At 39.2% G+C, this 17,236-nt stretch overlaps 1 protein-coding gene across 1 annotated transcript in view; it reads right to left on the minus strand.

Annotated features, from left to right (window-relative positions):
• LOC107723442 (cadherin-2-like) overlaps positions 1-17,236 on the minus strand; it is a 48,019-nt gene that overhangs the window by 12,603 nt on the left and 18,180 nt on the right. The window contains exons 3-5 of the mRNA XM_016532071.1: positions 4,102-4,310; positions 1,502-1,642; positions 1,190-1,345 (exon numbers count right to left, since the gene is read on the minus strand). Of these exons, the coding sequence (XP_016387557.1) occupies positions 1,190-1,345; positions 1,502-1,642; positions 4,102-4,310 (506 nt within the window). The remainder of the gene's footprint in view (positions 1-1,189; positions 1,346-1,501; positions 1,643-4,101; positions 4,311-17,236) is intronic.

Genomic DNA, 17,236 nt, shown 5'->3' on the forward strand with positions numbered 1-17,236 from the left:
TGTATGTATGTGTATGTGTATGTGTGTGTATATGTGTGTATATATGTATATGTGTATGTATATATTTATCAGTCTGGCGAGTAAACAAAAAAATTTACTAGCCAATGGCGATTCAATTGCCAAGGTGTTCGTAGAGGGCTGAGCAGCCCAATTTCTTGGGGAAAAAAACAACCCTGCATCCGACACGAGCTGCAGAAGTCAGATTTGACTGATCACGGGTCAAAAGTAAGGAGAGATAACGGACAAGATGTTGGAGGATTTGCTCCTCAACAGATTCTGAGCTCATTAACAAATATCTTTTATCGTATGATGTGCTCCCTTTACACAGTGTGCGCGCGATCGCGAGATCGAAAGTGAAAGTGAACTACGACTGCGAGCGTTCATTCAAAGGGGATTTAAATACCCCACATATTGATAGTGGCGCCCTGATGGGCGAAAATTATATACAATATTAGAATGTTTGCGGGAGCGGACACAAAAATCGCGAGAGCGGATGGGAGTGTGCGGTAATGGTCAGAAATTCAGCGTGAGCGGGATCAACAAGCCCCGCGCTATCAAGCAGTGGTGCAGTCAGTCAGTGAGCGCTGTAACAGATGACGTCAAATCTTGTGGGATTCCTTAAATAAAATACACAGAACCCCACTATTCGACAAATATACATAATGAAAATATGATACAAAATTTAATACCTTGGAAAATGGCATTTAAGACTTTTTAATACTTTTTAAGGGCCTTAATTTTCTCTAAATTGATTTATCAACTTTTAATACTTTTTAAGACCGCGCGGACACCCTGATTAGGGAATCTTCCAATAAAACTGAATTCTTATGCAGATATTCACGTGGTTTCATATAAAAATTGATCTTGTTTTGAGGATATTTTCTGGAAAGTAACTAAGAAAAAAATGATATATATATATTGTTATGATATGAATTTTTTAAATACCGCAATACTGCTTAAACAACGTTCGGAACGCGACACAGTTTGAAAGGGGTCCCTTTTCACTGTTGCACTGTGGTGAGGGAACAGCTGTATAAGAGAAAAACCTTACGCAGGCATTCAATGCAAAGGTTTGCAAAAATTCAAATTCAATTAAAAATTTTTGCAAACATAAATATTTTTGGATGAAATCTCCACTAAAGTTTACAACTTGTTTACAACAAATGTGGAGTCATAAACACACACTTACATGGAAATTTGGGATGTGTTCTCTGTCCAGCGGTTTGGTGACGGACAGGATTCCTGTAATGGGGTCGATGATAAACAGGCCGGTGGGGTTCTGGTCGGCTCCTGGTCCGGTCACGCTATAGCGCAGTGTGTTACTCTTGTCCCTATCTGACTGGATCTGAAACACACATATTTTGCAGGTTAAACATAAAATTGAGTTACTCTGCACTCGAATAACAACCCGATGAATGAATTACCGTTTATTTTTATCGTACGTTTTCAAATACACTTCACATGATGAACCAGTGTTGTTTTGCTTTGTGTACACACTCACTTTCACAAGCTCTTCAGGGAATTGTTTTCTGGAGTTCTCAAGCACGTTGACAGGAGGAATGACCCAGTCTCTTTTCACGCGATTCACACTGCCGTCGCCCTTGACAACCACACTGTGCCACGGAAACAGTATCTCTGGCACCTGGTAAAGCAAAAAAAAATAATTAAACAGCGAAAAGAACAACAGTTACATTCACAAACACCCACACGCTCGATGTACATTAAGGAATGAACACACTCACACACACTGCGGCACTTTCAACACATCTGCCCCGGCCCCAAATAATTACAGAATTAATTTTACCCTCTGTAATGGGGTCATAAATATCACTGCAGCTCCATCATTAAATCCCTCAGCAGTAACACCCACATAGTGAATGTGAGAGTGTGTGTGTCGAGTTTGCAGTATTGTTCCATTTTCTTTCTCCCTGAGCCTTGTTATTCCTCCGCCAAAGGCAGCCAGAGATGTGCTTGACCAGACATTTGCCCTGCTCTTAGTGTTATAGAGAACAACAACCCCTCTGAGTGTTCAGTTAAGAGTTCATTTCCAGCTACCAACACAATACAAAGACTGAATTCTTTATGCAAGTACAGAATCTCTGTTTATAAGGTGATTCAATATTTCCTCTGAGTTGATATCAACTAAGCGTCCCTTTCTCCTGACCCATCTTCTCTCTCTTCCTCTCAGTGGTGAAATATTGCTGGTAATGACAGACACATGGGGGTGGGCGGCGGTTCGTTGTGTACGCAGCGAGGTAGATATACTCGTTTTTCTCTCTCTCTGTTGTGACTCAGGTGATGAGCTAACTCATTACCCCGGTACCTTCTCACAGTCGCACCATCTCTCCAAACGAACTCACCGACAACATAAACACCAACGGAATTGATGGAAAACGTCTTTCACCTATGTTCCTTCTCGTTAACTTTTCACATCTCCCATTTCTCTCTCATTCCACATTTCCCGCCTCTCTTTTTCTTGTTAACTCTAGCTGGACAAAACAGGGCTGGGCTTTTGATGATCTCCGATATATATTTAATTTGTTTATTTAATTATTTTGAGATTACCTTTCATTTAACACGTTTATTGTTTATGGCATTAAACATTCAGAATGTTCAATGCAAAAGAATAAAACAATAAAAAATTACTCTACAATAAGCAAGGCATGTTTTTTACTAAATGAATCCAAGAATAATGTATACAGGGTTCCCATACTTTCTGGCCAACAAATTTCTTTTGATATTTCCTTGAATTAGACATTTGTGATTACTTGACAAGAATTTTTACACCTTATCAAGTCATCTGTAGCTAAAGAGATACTTGATCTTAACTAGAAATATTTATATTGTCTATGGACCATGACCTTTTAAAATGTTATTATCTTCCATGGAAAGCACATTTTAGATTTTTCCGGAACACTGAATTCCCTGATGTTTTTCAAGATCACGAGAACCCTGAATATAATCATTTTCATTCTTATGCGCCAATAAATCAATACACAGTAATAAAAAGTTATATTTATCTACACTACTGTTCAAAGGTTTAGAGTCAGTGCAATTTTTTTAAAGAAATTAATACTTTTATTCGGCAAGAATGCATTAAACTTATCAAAAGTGACAGTAAAGATAATCAGTAAAATATATCGCAATATTACTGTTTTTCCTTCTTTCAAAAACATTAAAAAACCTTACCGATCTCTTCAACTTTTGAACGATAGTGTACATACATTTTTACTTAAGTTTAATACACGAAAAATGCCATGCAGGCTTAAACCACATTTAAATAATGACGTATCATTAAGTTTTGAACTGATTCATTAAAACACAAATTAATCAAACATACTCATTTTAACATGGCTTTTGCTACTTTAAATCACAGACGCAGTTAAATCTCACAAGACAAGGAAGGAGACCAATTGCAAAACTAGACTAATGACACGTTCTTTAGGAAACTTAATGGCCAAATTAAAAGCTCATTAAAATCGCAGTGATATTCCCAGTGTTGCTTGCTTTGAATACTGCAGCAAACTCATCGGGAATGCATCGTGACTGGCCAGCATTAGTCTAAACCCTTCACTCTCTCCTCCTTTGCCTCCTCTACCATCTCAGCCTTAATCTCACCCTTATCTGCTCTCTCCCCCACTGGCTCCTCTCGTCCTCCTTCCCCTTGGCGGCAGTGTGTATCAGTAATAAAGAGTAAATTCTCCATGTCTCCGAGCAGAAGGCATGGCTATGAGACATATGGTTAGTGTTCCCAAGCTGAGGGTCCAGATCTCCGCTGTCTAATGTATCCTCCTGCCTTAATGTCTCTTTAGCATCGTTAAACATTAATTACAGCCCTACTATCAACGTGTTAGTGCTCTGCTAATTTTCTAATATAGTTTTATTAGAGCTTTGGCTTTGTCACAGAGGGCCTACGGATGGAGAGAGACATTTTTGTGAGCTCACATTCGCACAATGGCTGTTTGATGGTGTAATTGCAGCGTGAGGCTAGTTTAGAAACGCCATGCACCGTTAGCGATCTGACACGGTTATAATTAGTGCGAATTCGCAGTCACGCAGCCGCCGTTCACTGTTAACGTGCAAGAGCGCATGACTTCCTACCTGCTTGGGTTGGGTGAAGTTGATGTGCACCAGCCATTCCTCTTGGGACTTCACGTCCTTGGCCTTAATCTCCAAGCTCTGCCCCTTCCTGTCAGATAGCTGCAGGGTTCGTGCTGCGAAAACAGTCCCGTCGGCCTCTATCCGGAAATCCGCAGGGTCTCCGCTCTCGAAACGCAAGCCAGAACCTCTGCCACAGTCCACGAAATCCACTGCAAAAGAGAGAGAGAGAGAGTGGACTGAGTGCAGGCCAGCTTTCGTTTTTAAACTGCAAACATCTTCTTTTTTTTTTTACAAAAAAAACAAGCACACAGGAAATCACATTCCGCTCCTCCACAAGGGAATAATGGTTTTACTTGAAAAGTGAGGACAAGGAGAGCGAGAGATGGAAAGTATGCACTGACAGAGAGAAAGAGAGAGAGAGATGGTAGGAAAGGAGAGCAGGTACAACTTCTTAAGCTCTCCTGCATTATTCATGCTAAGACATCCCCTGCAGGCCCCCAGGTGTGCTGAGGAACGGAGGAACAGGAGGACGAGGAGACAAAAGAGAGAGAGGGATGAGGGGAGGGAAAAAGAGAGAAAACTGAGAAAAAGCAGAGTTGAGAGGTATCTGCGCACAGCACTGGAGGGAATCGCATTAGAAGTACCGACATAAACAAATGAATGTGCTTTATTTATTATGCCGCAATTAGAGAACACAGACAGACAATTACACGCCCAGAACTGAGAGAGACGCCGGGATGCTCTCCTATCAGGACGCATTTGTTTGCGAGGAGCCTCGTATTGACTGGGCTCATTTGTCTGACATTTTTCATCTTTCAAGCAGAAAGCCAGCTCTCATCATCCAGCCCAGGTGGATGGCGCACGTGATTTCTCGCCAAGCGTTAATGTGACACGGTATAGCTGCAGTGGACGTACGATTACTGACAGGGATTCATTTTACCATTCATCAGTCCTGTCAGGACATGAACTATTAATAAAAACACCTGTAAGCAAGCATACTAAGGAGGGTTTGATCCTTAAATTTTGGCCGTCTTGATGTAAACATGCATAGACTGCTGAATATGCATGATCAATTTGCATATCATTAAGAACGTTTACAAGACTAATCATTGAAATATACATGAAATCTGTCGTGCAGGCAGATACGAGTCATCCTGCAGGGTTAATTAGCTATTAATAGTGTGTAAAAAACCAGGGCTCCAGACTGCGACTAAAACATTCGCATTTGCGACCAAAAATATTAATTTACGAGTGAAGTTTTTGCTGAGGTCGCCACTGGCGACTAGGCCTATATATATTTACATGTTATAACTTAAAAATTGGCATGTAATGCCTTTTTTCCTGATTGTTTTGCGATCACATCTTTTGTTATGTTCACATATTAAACTGAGACAATGCGCATCAAAGTTTTAGTGGAAAAAATAGTTTCAAACAGTCCTCATCTCTGCCGCACAGCAGCATTGTCGCACACCTGCTAAACACAGCTCAGTTGTGCAGCGCGAGAGAGAACGAAATGACGGAGACGTGCGAAGTGAAAGTGCAGAAAAGCAGCGTCTATTTCGTGCACAACTTGAACAAACTACAACAGGTAAAGCTGTCAACTGTGTGGATATTGGCAATATCGTTAACAATTCTCGTTTATAATTATTAATAATATGGCTTCTTCTTATCAAGATCTTAGTCTATGCTGTGTTCTGTTAATGTGTGAACTTCATATTATTTGAAGCGCACTTGCCATCCAGTAAATCGCAAAAAGCTTTGTGCTTTGTTACTTTTTAATAAACAAAGTACCAGCTTTAAAATTATTCCAAATTCATAACGAAATTCAAACAATAAATACAGTTTTGGCGCTCTTTAATGCAGCAGGCGCGATCGCTTTAGCGCCTCAGTTCAAGCGGCAAGTGAACCCTTTTAATCTTTCTCTTTACTACTATAGTACATAATGAACATGAATTAACATAAAAAGGTAGGCTATTTTATAAGAGAGCCTACAGTACAACTTACTGAAATGTCTCATGTAAAAGCATTGGACCATTTCTGGTTCCACAAAGAATCATTCAGTCAATGGTTCTTTAAAGAACCATCTCTTTCTCAACTTTTTATAATCTGTGAAACAAAGGCATACCCGTCAACATTTGGGGGTGGGGGGGTTAGTGGCGGAGTCAAAAGTAATTTTTTTTATATTATATTATATTATATTATTTTTTACATTAATTTAAACAATTATTATCAAACAATTATATTAATTTAGTAATTTTTTCACTGGAGCACCACCTGAGTCTTCTCCTCCCATTTCTACCAGTGATCATTGTTTCCTTCCCGCGGTACTACCTGTGCACATATCAATAGCATCACTGGGCTGTAGGTCGCCAAGTTGAGGGGACAAATAAATGGGTTGAAATTTGTATGCGTCGATCTTGTGAGAAAGATCTGGCAACTGGAGAACCTTGTAATTCGTTGACGTGATTATTCATTTAATGAGGTTTGGGCCATACAAATTACGGGAGTTTTACCAGAAGCGAATGTAGCAAACATAAAATATATGCCCAGTGGGATTTGTTTTTAATAGAAAGATTAAAAATACGGGAGAAATATTTAAATGGGATAATAGCGGGATAGAATGGTAAAATACGGGAGAATCCCGGGAAAAAAGGGAGGGTTGACAGGTATGCATAAAGGTTCTTCAGATGTTAAAGGTTCTTTATGAAACCATTTAGACAAAAAAAGGTTATTCTATGGCATCGTGAAGCACCTTTATTTTTACAGGATGCATTGAGGAGGAGCCCAAACTACACTCAGTGGCCAAGTGATGCTTATGGTCCACGATATTGGTACAGATTCTGTGTAATGAACAATTATTTGTGACTGTATATATTTCAAGTTGGATAAGACATTTAGTTCCCACTTTAAGTGAACCTTAGTTCCCAGGTCATCTACAAGATGGATTAAAATACTGATAAAGTCAAGAAAAGATTAGACATAAACACATGACAGTATGATTGAAATGTTAAAATGTAATAATAATAATAAAATAAATAAAACACGTTTATTCTGTGGCACCTAAAAATAATTTGGCGTCTAAGTTTTTTTTCTTATAGGAGCCAATGGCTCTGTAAACAAATGATCATGACAAGGCTCATTACAGTAAATTTTCCAAATTTACTTTAAAATTAGTTTCCAATTAAATTCTCCAAATAACATAAACATAATATTTTCTCAGATAATATTTAACTTTTCACGAACTTTTCAGCCTTCAGTCCTTGTGTTGCATGCAAAAACACTCACAGAACTTGACCGATATAGTACAATTTACAAACGACTCTTATGAACTGAATCTTTTTAGTGAATCAAAAATACAGTGTAGTCTGATACCCCAAATTTAAACAGACAAATTACAGATTTAATCAGTCTGAAATACAATACAACAACTATATAAGTATAATTTACAGCATTTTCTTTTATATGTCAGAAAAAAAAATACATCCAAATTAATTGGCATCAAATTGAAGCAAGATCATCTAAACTGAATCAGGAAATTTGTATCGATACAAAGCTCTACAAACTACACAATTGTGCCTCGGCCTAGCAGTAACACATTGAATCATGATGCTCATTCAGGAAAAGTTGAGCTCATGTCACTGCCTGAACATTTCCGTCCTTTCTCTACTATCAGTGTCAATAAAAATGGTGCAAAAGCCAATTTTCCATCTCCATGGAAATTTCCATCCTTTCTCTCACAGAGAAACACACACCAGCGAACACAGACTACATTTCCTCCTCACAGATGAATTTCACTCTCATAGGTGGCTTTCAACCCATCTGCTTTCAGTGTGTGTGTGTGTGTGTGTTGCGTTGTTTTTGCAAGTGCGATTCCTTGCTCTCACGCATATGTGCGAGGTACAACACTGATTTGCCGTATAGCAATTAGGCAGATCCGTAGGTAAATTACACCTTTCACTCTTGTTAATCACCATTTATTATGTGAGGACCTCTCAGGGTATTACAGTAGGCTAAAATAATCGCTCACTATTATTAGACATGGCAACCAATGAGACCTTATTACTGATTATTAGATAAAGACCTGCTGAAGGGGGTGAGCAAATATTACGTTTATCCGATTGTTAATATTGGCAGTCCCGTCGTCCTTGCATGTTACTTGCGTAAAGCGCCTCCTATGTTGTTTAATTTTGGTTCTTCAAAATTAAAAGACTCCTCTTCGTGGCCCCTGGCGCAATGGTACCCATCACGGAGTAATGCGTTTAATGTAACGCGATTGCCCTGATGGCACAAGATGTGCCGCTCGGCAGGTGTGAGGTAGGTGCTTGTGGTGTGTGTGTGTCAGTCTAGCTTGACGAAGTGCACCGAGTACGTTTTATTAGATGGCTGCACCAGTTTCGCCTGCAGCTGCATTTTCTCGTGCAGTTTTCATGAGGACGTGGGGAGGGTGTTGTCGAGCGCTATATGTCTACCGCGCTGTCTCCTTCCATTACCGAGCGCTGCTCTTCTCACGGATGAAACAGGGAAAGCAGTGTCTTTGAGTCTTTCTTCTCGTCGCAATCTCTTTACGCATTCCTGCAAACTCGGCTTAATGCGGCGTGTAAAAGCCACATTACTCATCGCGTCTCGCAAGTAAACACGGTTACGGCGGAAACAGTGGAAAGTGATTTAATTATAAGGGTGATTTAATGTAAGACAGAGTTTGCTTAAAATAATTCATTCATTTACTTTTGAGGAAGCTTGCATGTTTTTTCTCAAAGCCCTCAGCAAATGAGCGCATATATGGGTCTACAAACCGCAAATTGATTCGGATAAATAGATTTTATTCTACAAACCAGGTTTCTTCAGCTACATTTAATGTGAACCTGAAAATATTCATCAACCTTGTCCGTACTGAAGCGTGAAGTGGTGTTATTTGTTAAGTATTGATGATGTAGGATGCACGACATAAAACATCCAATCCTTTAGCTACAAAATCATGGGACAAACAAGGTCTTGATTTATCTGTAATGAACTGATACAATCTAAATAAGAGGCAATTAAAGAAAAACCATCCATTTTCTGTCACCTTGACCAATGAGATGGAACATCATTTGTCAAAGTGCTAAATGCAAGCAAGGAGGCTTGATATGCGCATGCATGCGTGTCTAAGAATGTGCGAGAAGGTGATCAGACACCACAGACGTGTTTGAGAAGCAAGACGAGAGGCACTTGCCCTTCACTATGTCTCTTCAACATCACCTGAATGATTTTTAAGAGACCGATTGAAGGGGAACTGAGAATTTAAAGCAATTCTGCTATTATTTACTCACCCATCATGTCGTTTCAAACCTGTATGCTGTTATTTCTTCTGAGGAGCACTAAAGTACAAATCTTTGAAGAACTGTTACATAATTCTTGTCCTACACCACACTGTATTTAAACCAGAGGATGTCAAGCTCCAAAAAGGACAAAAACACAATAAAAATGATCATCCATATGACTTGTGTACTATATTCCAACTGTTCTGAAGAAACACAACAGCTTTATGTGAGGAACAGACTGAAAAGTCATTATTCAGTCATTTCCCTGAAGCTCTCAACTAGCCAACTTTGTGGACATGGACAAGACTTTCAGTGAATAACTGAACTGGAACTACTTTTTTGGAAAGTGTTTTTTTTTTCTTCCTTTTTTGGGTTTGAAAGCCTCTAAACTGGTGTAGTACGACAAGAGCTGCATAACAAATGTCTATTTTGTGCTTGACAGAAAAAAAAACAGTTTGAAACGACATAAGACAAGGTGAATGTTGTTTTGTTTCCAAAAAAGCACAAATGAAAACCTGGCCACGCGTACACATTGAAGCTGAAGTGCTGATTTGGTGAGCCAGCAGAGGTATGATGTGCTCCGTAAGCAATCTCTTTTTCCCATTAGCATTTAGCATTCAGCACCAACATCACATCTTTACCGCTCAAAACGTCCCCGCTATTCCCTCCCAATGGGACTCTTAGTTCATTTTAATACGAGCCGGCTTTAACTGGTAGAAGCTTTTAGTAACAGCAAGACATAAATGAGGGAAGTAATGGAAAAATAGTTTTGTTTAGCCCACCACCCCCATGAGAGAGCGTAAAATAGCTGTCTTAATGTCGCCGTTTGGGGTTTCATGGTCTCCGAGACATACTGAGCCTTCCTGTGAAAGAATTCAGATGGATGTGGCACTTAGGACCCCACTCCACACCGAGCAAAGCTGTCTTTTGTACCGCCTGCCTATAATTGCCCTTTTTCCATGACTTTTCTAAGGGTGAGCTTCCTCTAATGGCCACATCGCTCAGGCACATCCCTCGGTGGACATGGCAACTTAGGTTTAACTCGTATACATTTCCCTCGCCAAAAATACACACACAAAAAAAGACAGACACATTCACAAACACACCTAAACACAGGCTGAGAAAATGCACCAATGGGAACTAAATCAATTCGAAAACCAAAGTGCGCATTAAACCGTTAGAGCTTTTCAGCTCATAAAGGGATTCATTATCTCTTTTGGAAACCGGCACAATATGTAGCTCCTATAATGAGCCAATGGCTATTGATTAGTTGCCAAAATGTTATAATGGTGAGTAACAGCTGCTTTTATGTGTTTCTCTGTTAATGTGACTCATCTGAGTCTTTGATCCAAAAGTACAACTAACAACATACCGTATCTACTTGCCTCATGCTGTTTCCCCTCAAACAAAGTGAGTAAAACGTAGAAAGAGAATATGACGTTCCCTCTTAAAACATCCTCTCGTCTCTTTCCTCATTTGTTCAGATTTATACTTTAGATCAAAAGAACATGGTGAATCACACGCTTGATTAAGCTCAATCTCAACCTGTTAATTGACTTGATCACATGCAAGTGCATGCGCGCTCAAATAAATACATGTAGAGAGAACAGCGACATTACACTCATTTTCTGCCTCGTACCTTTTTCTCACACTAATGTAATGTCAGTGTAACAGAAGGCTTTATTTAATTCATCCACAGGACTGGGTGATCTGTATATAAATGCCACTAACAAAAATAACGTTCATTCGTTCTTTACCTGAATATTTTTTACTGGCTCTACTATTAAAAAAAACACACATTTTATTTTTAACAACATACTATAATGCTGTCATTAAAATATTTGCTGTCATAAAAACAATAGCAGCTATATTGTATATTATCATGTAATGTAACTTCAGTAAGTTTTCTTTCAAATGAAATTAAATAATAAAATCAATACACGTTATATTACACAACTTTAATGTAACTCTATGAAATGTTTTAAAATAAAACAAAATAAATATCTACATTGTGTAACAATTTAATGTAACTTCATTAAATGCTACATTTAAAAAAAGAAAAGAATAAAATAGAATCAGTGGTAGTTATTTTGTATATTATAACTTTAATGGATATGGATGGACACATTCTTACAGATGCTTCTAACTCATTCTTTTAATTTCTACAAATTGTTGAGCCCTGGAGCCATGTACCATGCTAATAATGTGGTATTTTTTTTTTTAAGTACCCTGCAGTACTTTATGTTCATCTAATGAGTGCCATGTAAATAACATATGGTAATCCAATTACCATCTACCATCTGATACCGTCACTGCACCATGGTCGCACCACAGTATATTTCTGAACGGGTCATTTGGTTACTCCCTGCTAACAAGTCTGACATCATCATTTGAATATTTTGGATTTACATGCAAATGCTGAGTTTCAACAAATGCTTTGCACTAGAAGAAGGTGTGTAGTAATGTTTTGTACAAAACGTGGATGCTAAACATGCCAACAAAACCCAGAATACAACTCTACCCCACATTTCACATGCACAGCACTTGTCAGCTTATAACCATAAATGGCAATACAGCAGACACTTCCAAAATAGACACAAATAAAATGTGCGATACTGAATGCAGTGAGAAAAAAAAAATCATTTTCTGGCATTCAGCGGATAATCCCTGTCACAGACAAACTCAATTATTCATTCTGCATCATAATAGCACTAAGGGCCTTTAGGTTACTTTTTCAATCATAAATTTTTAGTGCGACACTCCAGTTTTGCATGTGTGTTTGTGTATGTACGCATGCGTGCGATATCATTTTAACCTCTGACCTCGCTAGACTGGTGGTGTCTGCGAGGATTTAGGATTTATGACCGTGCGCAGAGCCACACACACATAAACACACGCTAAAGCACACACACATGCAGCATATGGCAGGGGCGCCATGCCAGCCCGATCCTGAGGACCTAAATTGGGCAGCGCATTCTTTTGCTGTCTGTCCTCACACACACAAAAAAACTGTTGTTTTACAAAATATACGAACAAAAACTGACGTGTAAGACCTCTAACTAATTGTCAAGCACATCGTGGGCCTTTAAAAATGCAAACTCAATATTCCTGCAAGAACATTTCAACACCTTCACCAGAAATTGTGTCAAACACATCAGACCATGTTATAGCAAATGGCTTTTCTGAGCTAATTCAAACATTAGGCAAATTAATTGCAATAGTATTCATTACAGACCACATAATTCCATATTACATGTTGTTTGCGAGACTTTCATTCTGTATTTACTCATATAATTGCACTATAACATGGAGCCTATTATAATGTGTGACCAAATGTCCATGACAATTACTATTATTTGGGTTTGAAAACCCAGAAAATTGCTTTTGTGACAACGCTGCCTGTGGGGACGCTGACTGGGTCACGAAATTTGCCGCGTCAATGGACAGACATTACAGTTGCAACCTTCTTCCCCTGCCTCCTGTACGTTATCATGTCTCCTACACGCACTGCACTTAAAGTACTCGCATTTAATACAGCATGAAAATGTGAGAAATATGTCTTCTTATTAGGGATTCAGAAAAGCATACTTAAAGATAACATAAAACGATATTCACAACTCATTCAAGTGCGGTAATGAGGGTATTTCAGGGTGAGACATAACATTCAGCAGGCAATAATGTAGAGCAGGATTACATCTCTTAGTATTTGATTGGGTCATGCAAAGTGAAAACATGTCAGATTATGACATTAATAGTATTTTGCACCTGGCCTTGGGTATGTTTCAAAGGTAGAAAAGGCCTAGGATTTGATCAAAGCGCACATTTCTTTTCAACACTGATGTGCAATATATGACTAAGGGACATTATTAACTAAATTTTGTTGAAATCAAAACTAAATTATTAACTAAATTTAGTTTTGATTTCAAGTTGTCTTTAAAGGGGTCATATGATGCTGCTAAAAAGAACATTATTTTGTGTATTTGGTTTAATGAAATGTGTTTATGCGCTCTCTGCTGCTGTTTCTTAAATGTGGTCGGGTTACTGTAGTTTGATCTGAAGCAAGGATGGTTTATTGAAAACCATATTGATCTGAATATCAATCTGTCCCTCTCAAAGCATATGGTGGTAACAGCCCTGATTCTGTTTAAGGATCACAACGAGAGAACCATGTCTGACAGTGACACGACAGAAAAACACTGATCTGCTGCATTATAGAAGCACAAAGCACTGCAGTCTCATGAATGGACATCGTTACAAAGACAGGACTAGTGCAGTAATTCAGGGAGAGGTTCTTTTATTATTGTTTAGCAACAAAGGAGGAAATAAATAAATGGGGGGAAAATGACATGTTGACTCAAAGAACAAGAATAACACAGACAGGTTCCCACCCCTTTTGACCAATGAATTTCCATGACATTTCACTGACCTTTACCGTATGGATTCATGAATTAACTAATTATTTAGTTATTAGTTATTTAGTTAATTACTTAGATTTAAAATGAATGAATAAATAAATAAATTCACTCAAATTTGCTAAAATGTTTTACTCAATATCTAGATGAAAAGCCCAGAACCTTCTAAAAAAAATAATTTAAAAAATCTAAATATTTTTTTCTATTTTATTTTATAATATACAATTATTATTCATTACATTTTAAGGCCTGTAAAACACAATAACAATTGTGATATTTCCAGCCTTTAAAAAAAGGAAGTATATAAATAATTTAAAGACTAACATTTTCTGGGACGTTGTGAACCTGCAAACACTCTCAAGTGTTCAGAGTTTGATGTAAAATGGATGGTAAGCCACAGGAATCATTAATTGGAGTTTGATGGAGGGAGGAGAGGATTATACAGGCTTCAGATTATGTGTGTGTGAGTGACTGAAGACTCCCTCGGGTCAGTAACGCTGACCACTGTAATCGCTCTTCATTGTGTATCTCAAAGACTGACAGGAAATAACAAACAGCAAATAATTGCAAACATCTGCACTCCCTCTCACAGCACTGAACGCAGATGATACTGTAATTTACCAAGATTGCTCAACAAACCGAGATTTTGAAACAGCAGTGTGTATGTTAACATATCTGCCTGCCTGAGGTAAAAGCAGTCGCTTTAATCTATGACACATTTTATAATCTGCCTGTTCTATAAAACATGCCAGTATTTGTGTATGTACCTGCATGCCGTGAGTGTTTTAACGGCTTCTTTTAATCTGTATTTAGAAAGCACAGATTGAAAAAGCAAACTGCAAACAAACGAAGACAAAAGCAGGATTAGACTTCCTCAAATCTTGAGTTCCCGGGAAAATAATATTGATTTGAGCTCAAGCCCTGATTAAATTTATAGTGCGTGCGTGCCATGTGTGTTGGCATCCCGGCGTTATTTGTTTAAGAGGTTCTTCCTCTTTGATCTCTTCATTTGACACACAGCAGCCCAGGACGAGGGTGATAAAACTGCCTGTGTCAATAAAGGTACGTTCACACAGACAAAAGCAAAAACACAAACTGCAACACAAAACCAAAAAACACTGTTGTATAGAATCACGGTGAAACCCTGAGGGAATGATATTTTCGTATCTGCATAGCGTCTCCGACGAGGCCCAAATACGATGCAAACGAAATTGTGAACGGACCACTTTTGCTATTTTGCACACTCGGATGTGGTGAGGGTGCAAAATTGCGGATATTGATTTTTTCGGCTAGCAGAAATCCATAACCTCCTGTTCATAACAGATGCCCATTAGATCCTGCAGTTCAGAGAGAAACATCCCAATTGTGGCCACTAAAAAATAGAGCTAAAATGTTTTTGAACAGGGTGTGTGAGGAAGTGAAGTACCTGTCCTCAGGTGCGTCAAAGATACAGGCAGACTGTGTGAAACACGACTCCAGCGAGCCTACAGAGGTTTCAAATATGCTCATAGCGCGAAAATGAGCAATGGAGGATCGTCTTTCTTTATCGACACTCCCCTGCGAGACACTCAATACCTTTTTAAAGGCAAAGGGAGGGCGTATGCCTACTACAAATGCTAAAAGCAAATCGAATCCCATGCAGTTAAAAAGTAATGCGTGTGCCTGAGGCATTGTTTCGAATACTGGGTCAGAACTACATTACCCATAATGCATCAGGATGGCAGACTGGAGTGTAATGAGATTTGTACAGGCACTGACCCAGATAACCAAGCCCGCAGTCGAGGAGTGTGTGTAAGCGTGAACGCATTGCGATTTGCCTTTGCGAGTACAAAAAAGCAAATGTTTGGAATAAAGTTACATGTGCTTTTGTTTTAGCAGACTTCCGCGCATCCGCTGCGAGCAGAAGAACAAATGCTTTCGGTGACTGTTAGCATAAGTGTGTCAGCTTCTGTGTGTGAACGGTGACAGCTGGGGAGACAGTGGGATACAGTATTGCGGACAAGGGCGGACTTAGTACTTTGATATGTGTGCCGGGAGGTGTGTGTGTGTGTGAGGATTATCGCCAACCGAGCAGAAGAAAAATAAGCAAGAGATATATTTCAAAATTCTCAAATTACATAACTATGTGCAGATGTAACACGCAGATAAAACTATCAAACAACCCTCCCGGACAAGCATACGCTTTTGATTTGTAGTGGACGTCAAAGATTCCTCCGGCTGTGAGGTCACGTTTGCGCCTGCATGGCTAGTTTTCTGTTGACTCAGGAACAATAGTCCCTGCGCAACCGAGCTCAGCCAAATGGGACGAATTAGGCCAGGTTGCCTAGCTCCGTGCTGGTCGCCCCTGACAACCCCAAGGCCTCCAGCTTGGAAGGGTTTTTGCAAAGGGGTGGAATAGAGTTTCATTCGGCCACAAAACACCTCCCCCCAGGCTCGCAAAACAATGTCGGCTGTGTCAAATCAATCGGCAACGCCCAAGGACATCAATATGGGGCCAATAAATCTCGCTCGAGGGAAGCCCACTCTCTCACCTCTCCGGCCATATGGGAAACATTGCAATAACGTAGTTGCAACGCTCGGCCAGCGCAGATATGCCAGTTGAAACATTGCAGCACATGGGCGGCGCCGAATTAACTGTGGCATTTGCACAGGTGATAGAGTATCGTGAAAATAAAAGATGGAAAGGTGATAGTGGAATAAAAGTGGGGCTCAGAAAAGGGGCGACGGAGAACGTAACAAAAGACACAAAAGCTTGTCTCCTTTGAGGAACGGCTGAGTGTAAAAACCGCGAGAGCGTACACTAGTAAACAACGCATCAAAGGAAAGGGTGAGACAATACAACACAAAGACGGGAATATCAGGATGAGACAGACAGGGGCGAGTGAGAAAGAGAGAGAGAGAGAGAGAGAGAGAAAGAGAGAGAGAGAGAGAAACGCGGCGATCAAGGCGGAGTGAGACAGACCGGGATGATGTCAGTGCTGTAAGTTTTGAGATGGCCCCTCAGAGGAAAGCCGGATTTAGGTCCAAGCTTTTTTTTTTTGTACAGTGAAAGTCAATGTTGATTAATAATGCCAAAAGTGAAAGTCAATGGAGATTAATAATGCCAAAAACCATAAGAGTAATACTAAGTCTTTTTTTTTTTTTTTAATTCAGTAAGAAATTTGCAGCTCATAAATTAAATAAGTCAGTTTACTTGGCGGCCATCTTGGAAACCTCAACAGGAAGATGTTTATAGTAATTACTGATTGTTATGTGACATATTTCAAATCAAGTATGAAAATCTATGACAGAAAGATATTGTATATTAACAGATAAACGGGAAACAAGTAAATGTACGGAAAATACAGTAAGATTATGGGATTATTAAAAATAGGTCAGAGAAAAACAGAACAAATAAGGGTAAATATTTACAATATTTACAAA

This window comes from Sinocyclocheilus rhinocerous, unplaced genomic scaffold (assembly GCF_001515625.1).
Source record: "Sinocyclocheilus rhinocerous isolate Xijiao unplaced genomic scaffold, SAMN03320098_v1.1 scaffold1725, whole genome shotgun sequence".
Lineage (NCBI taxonomy): Eukaryota > Metazoa > Chordata > Actinopteri > Cypriniformes > Cyprinidae > Sinocyclocheilus > Sinocyclocheilus rhinocerous.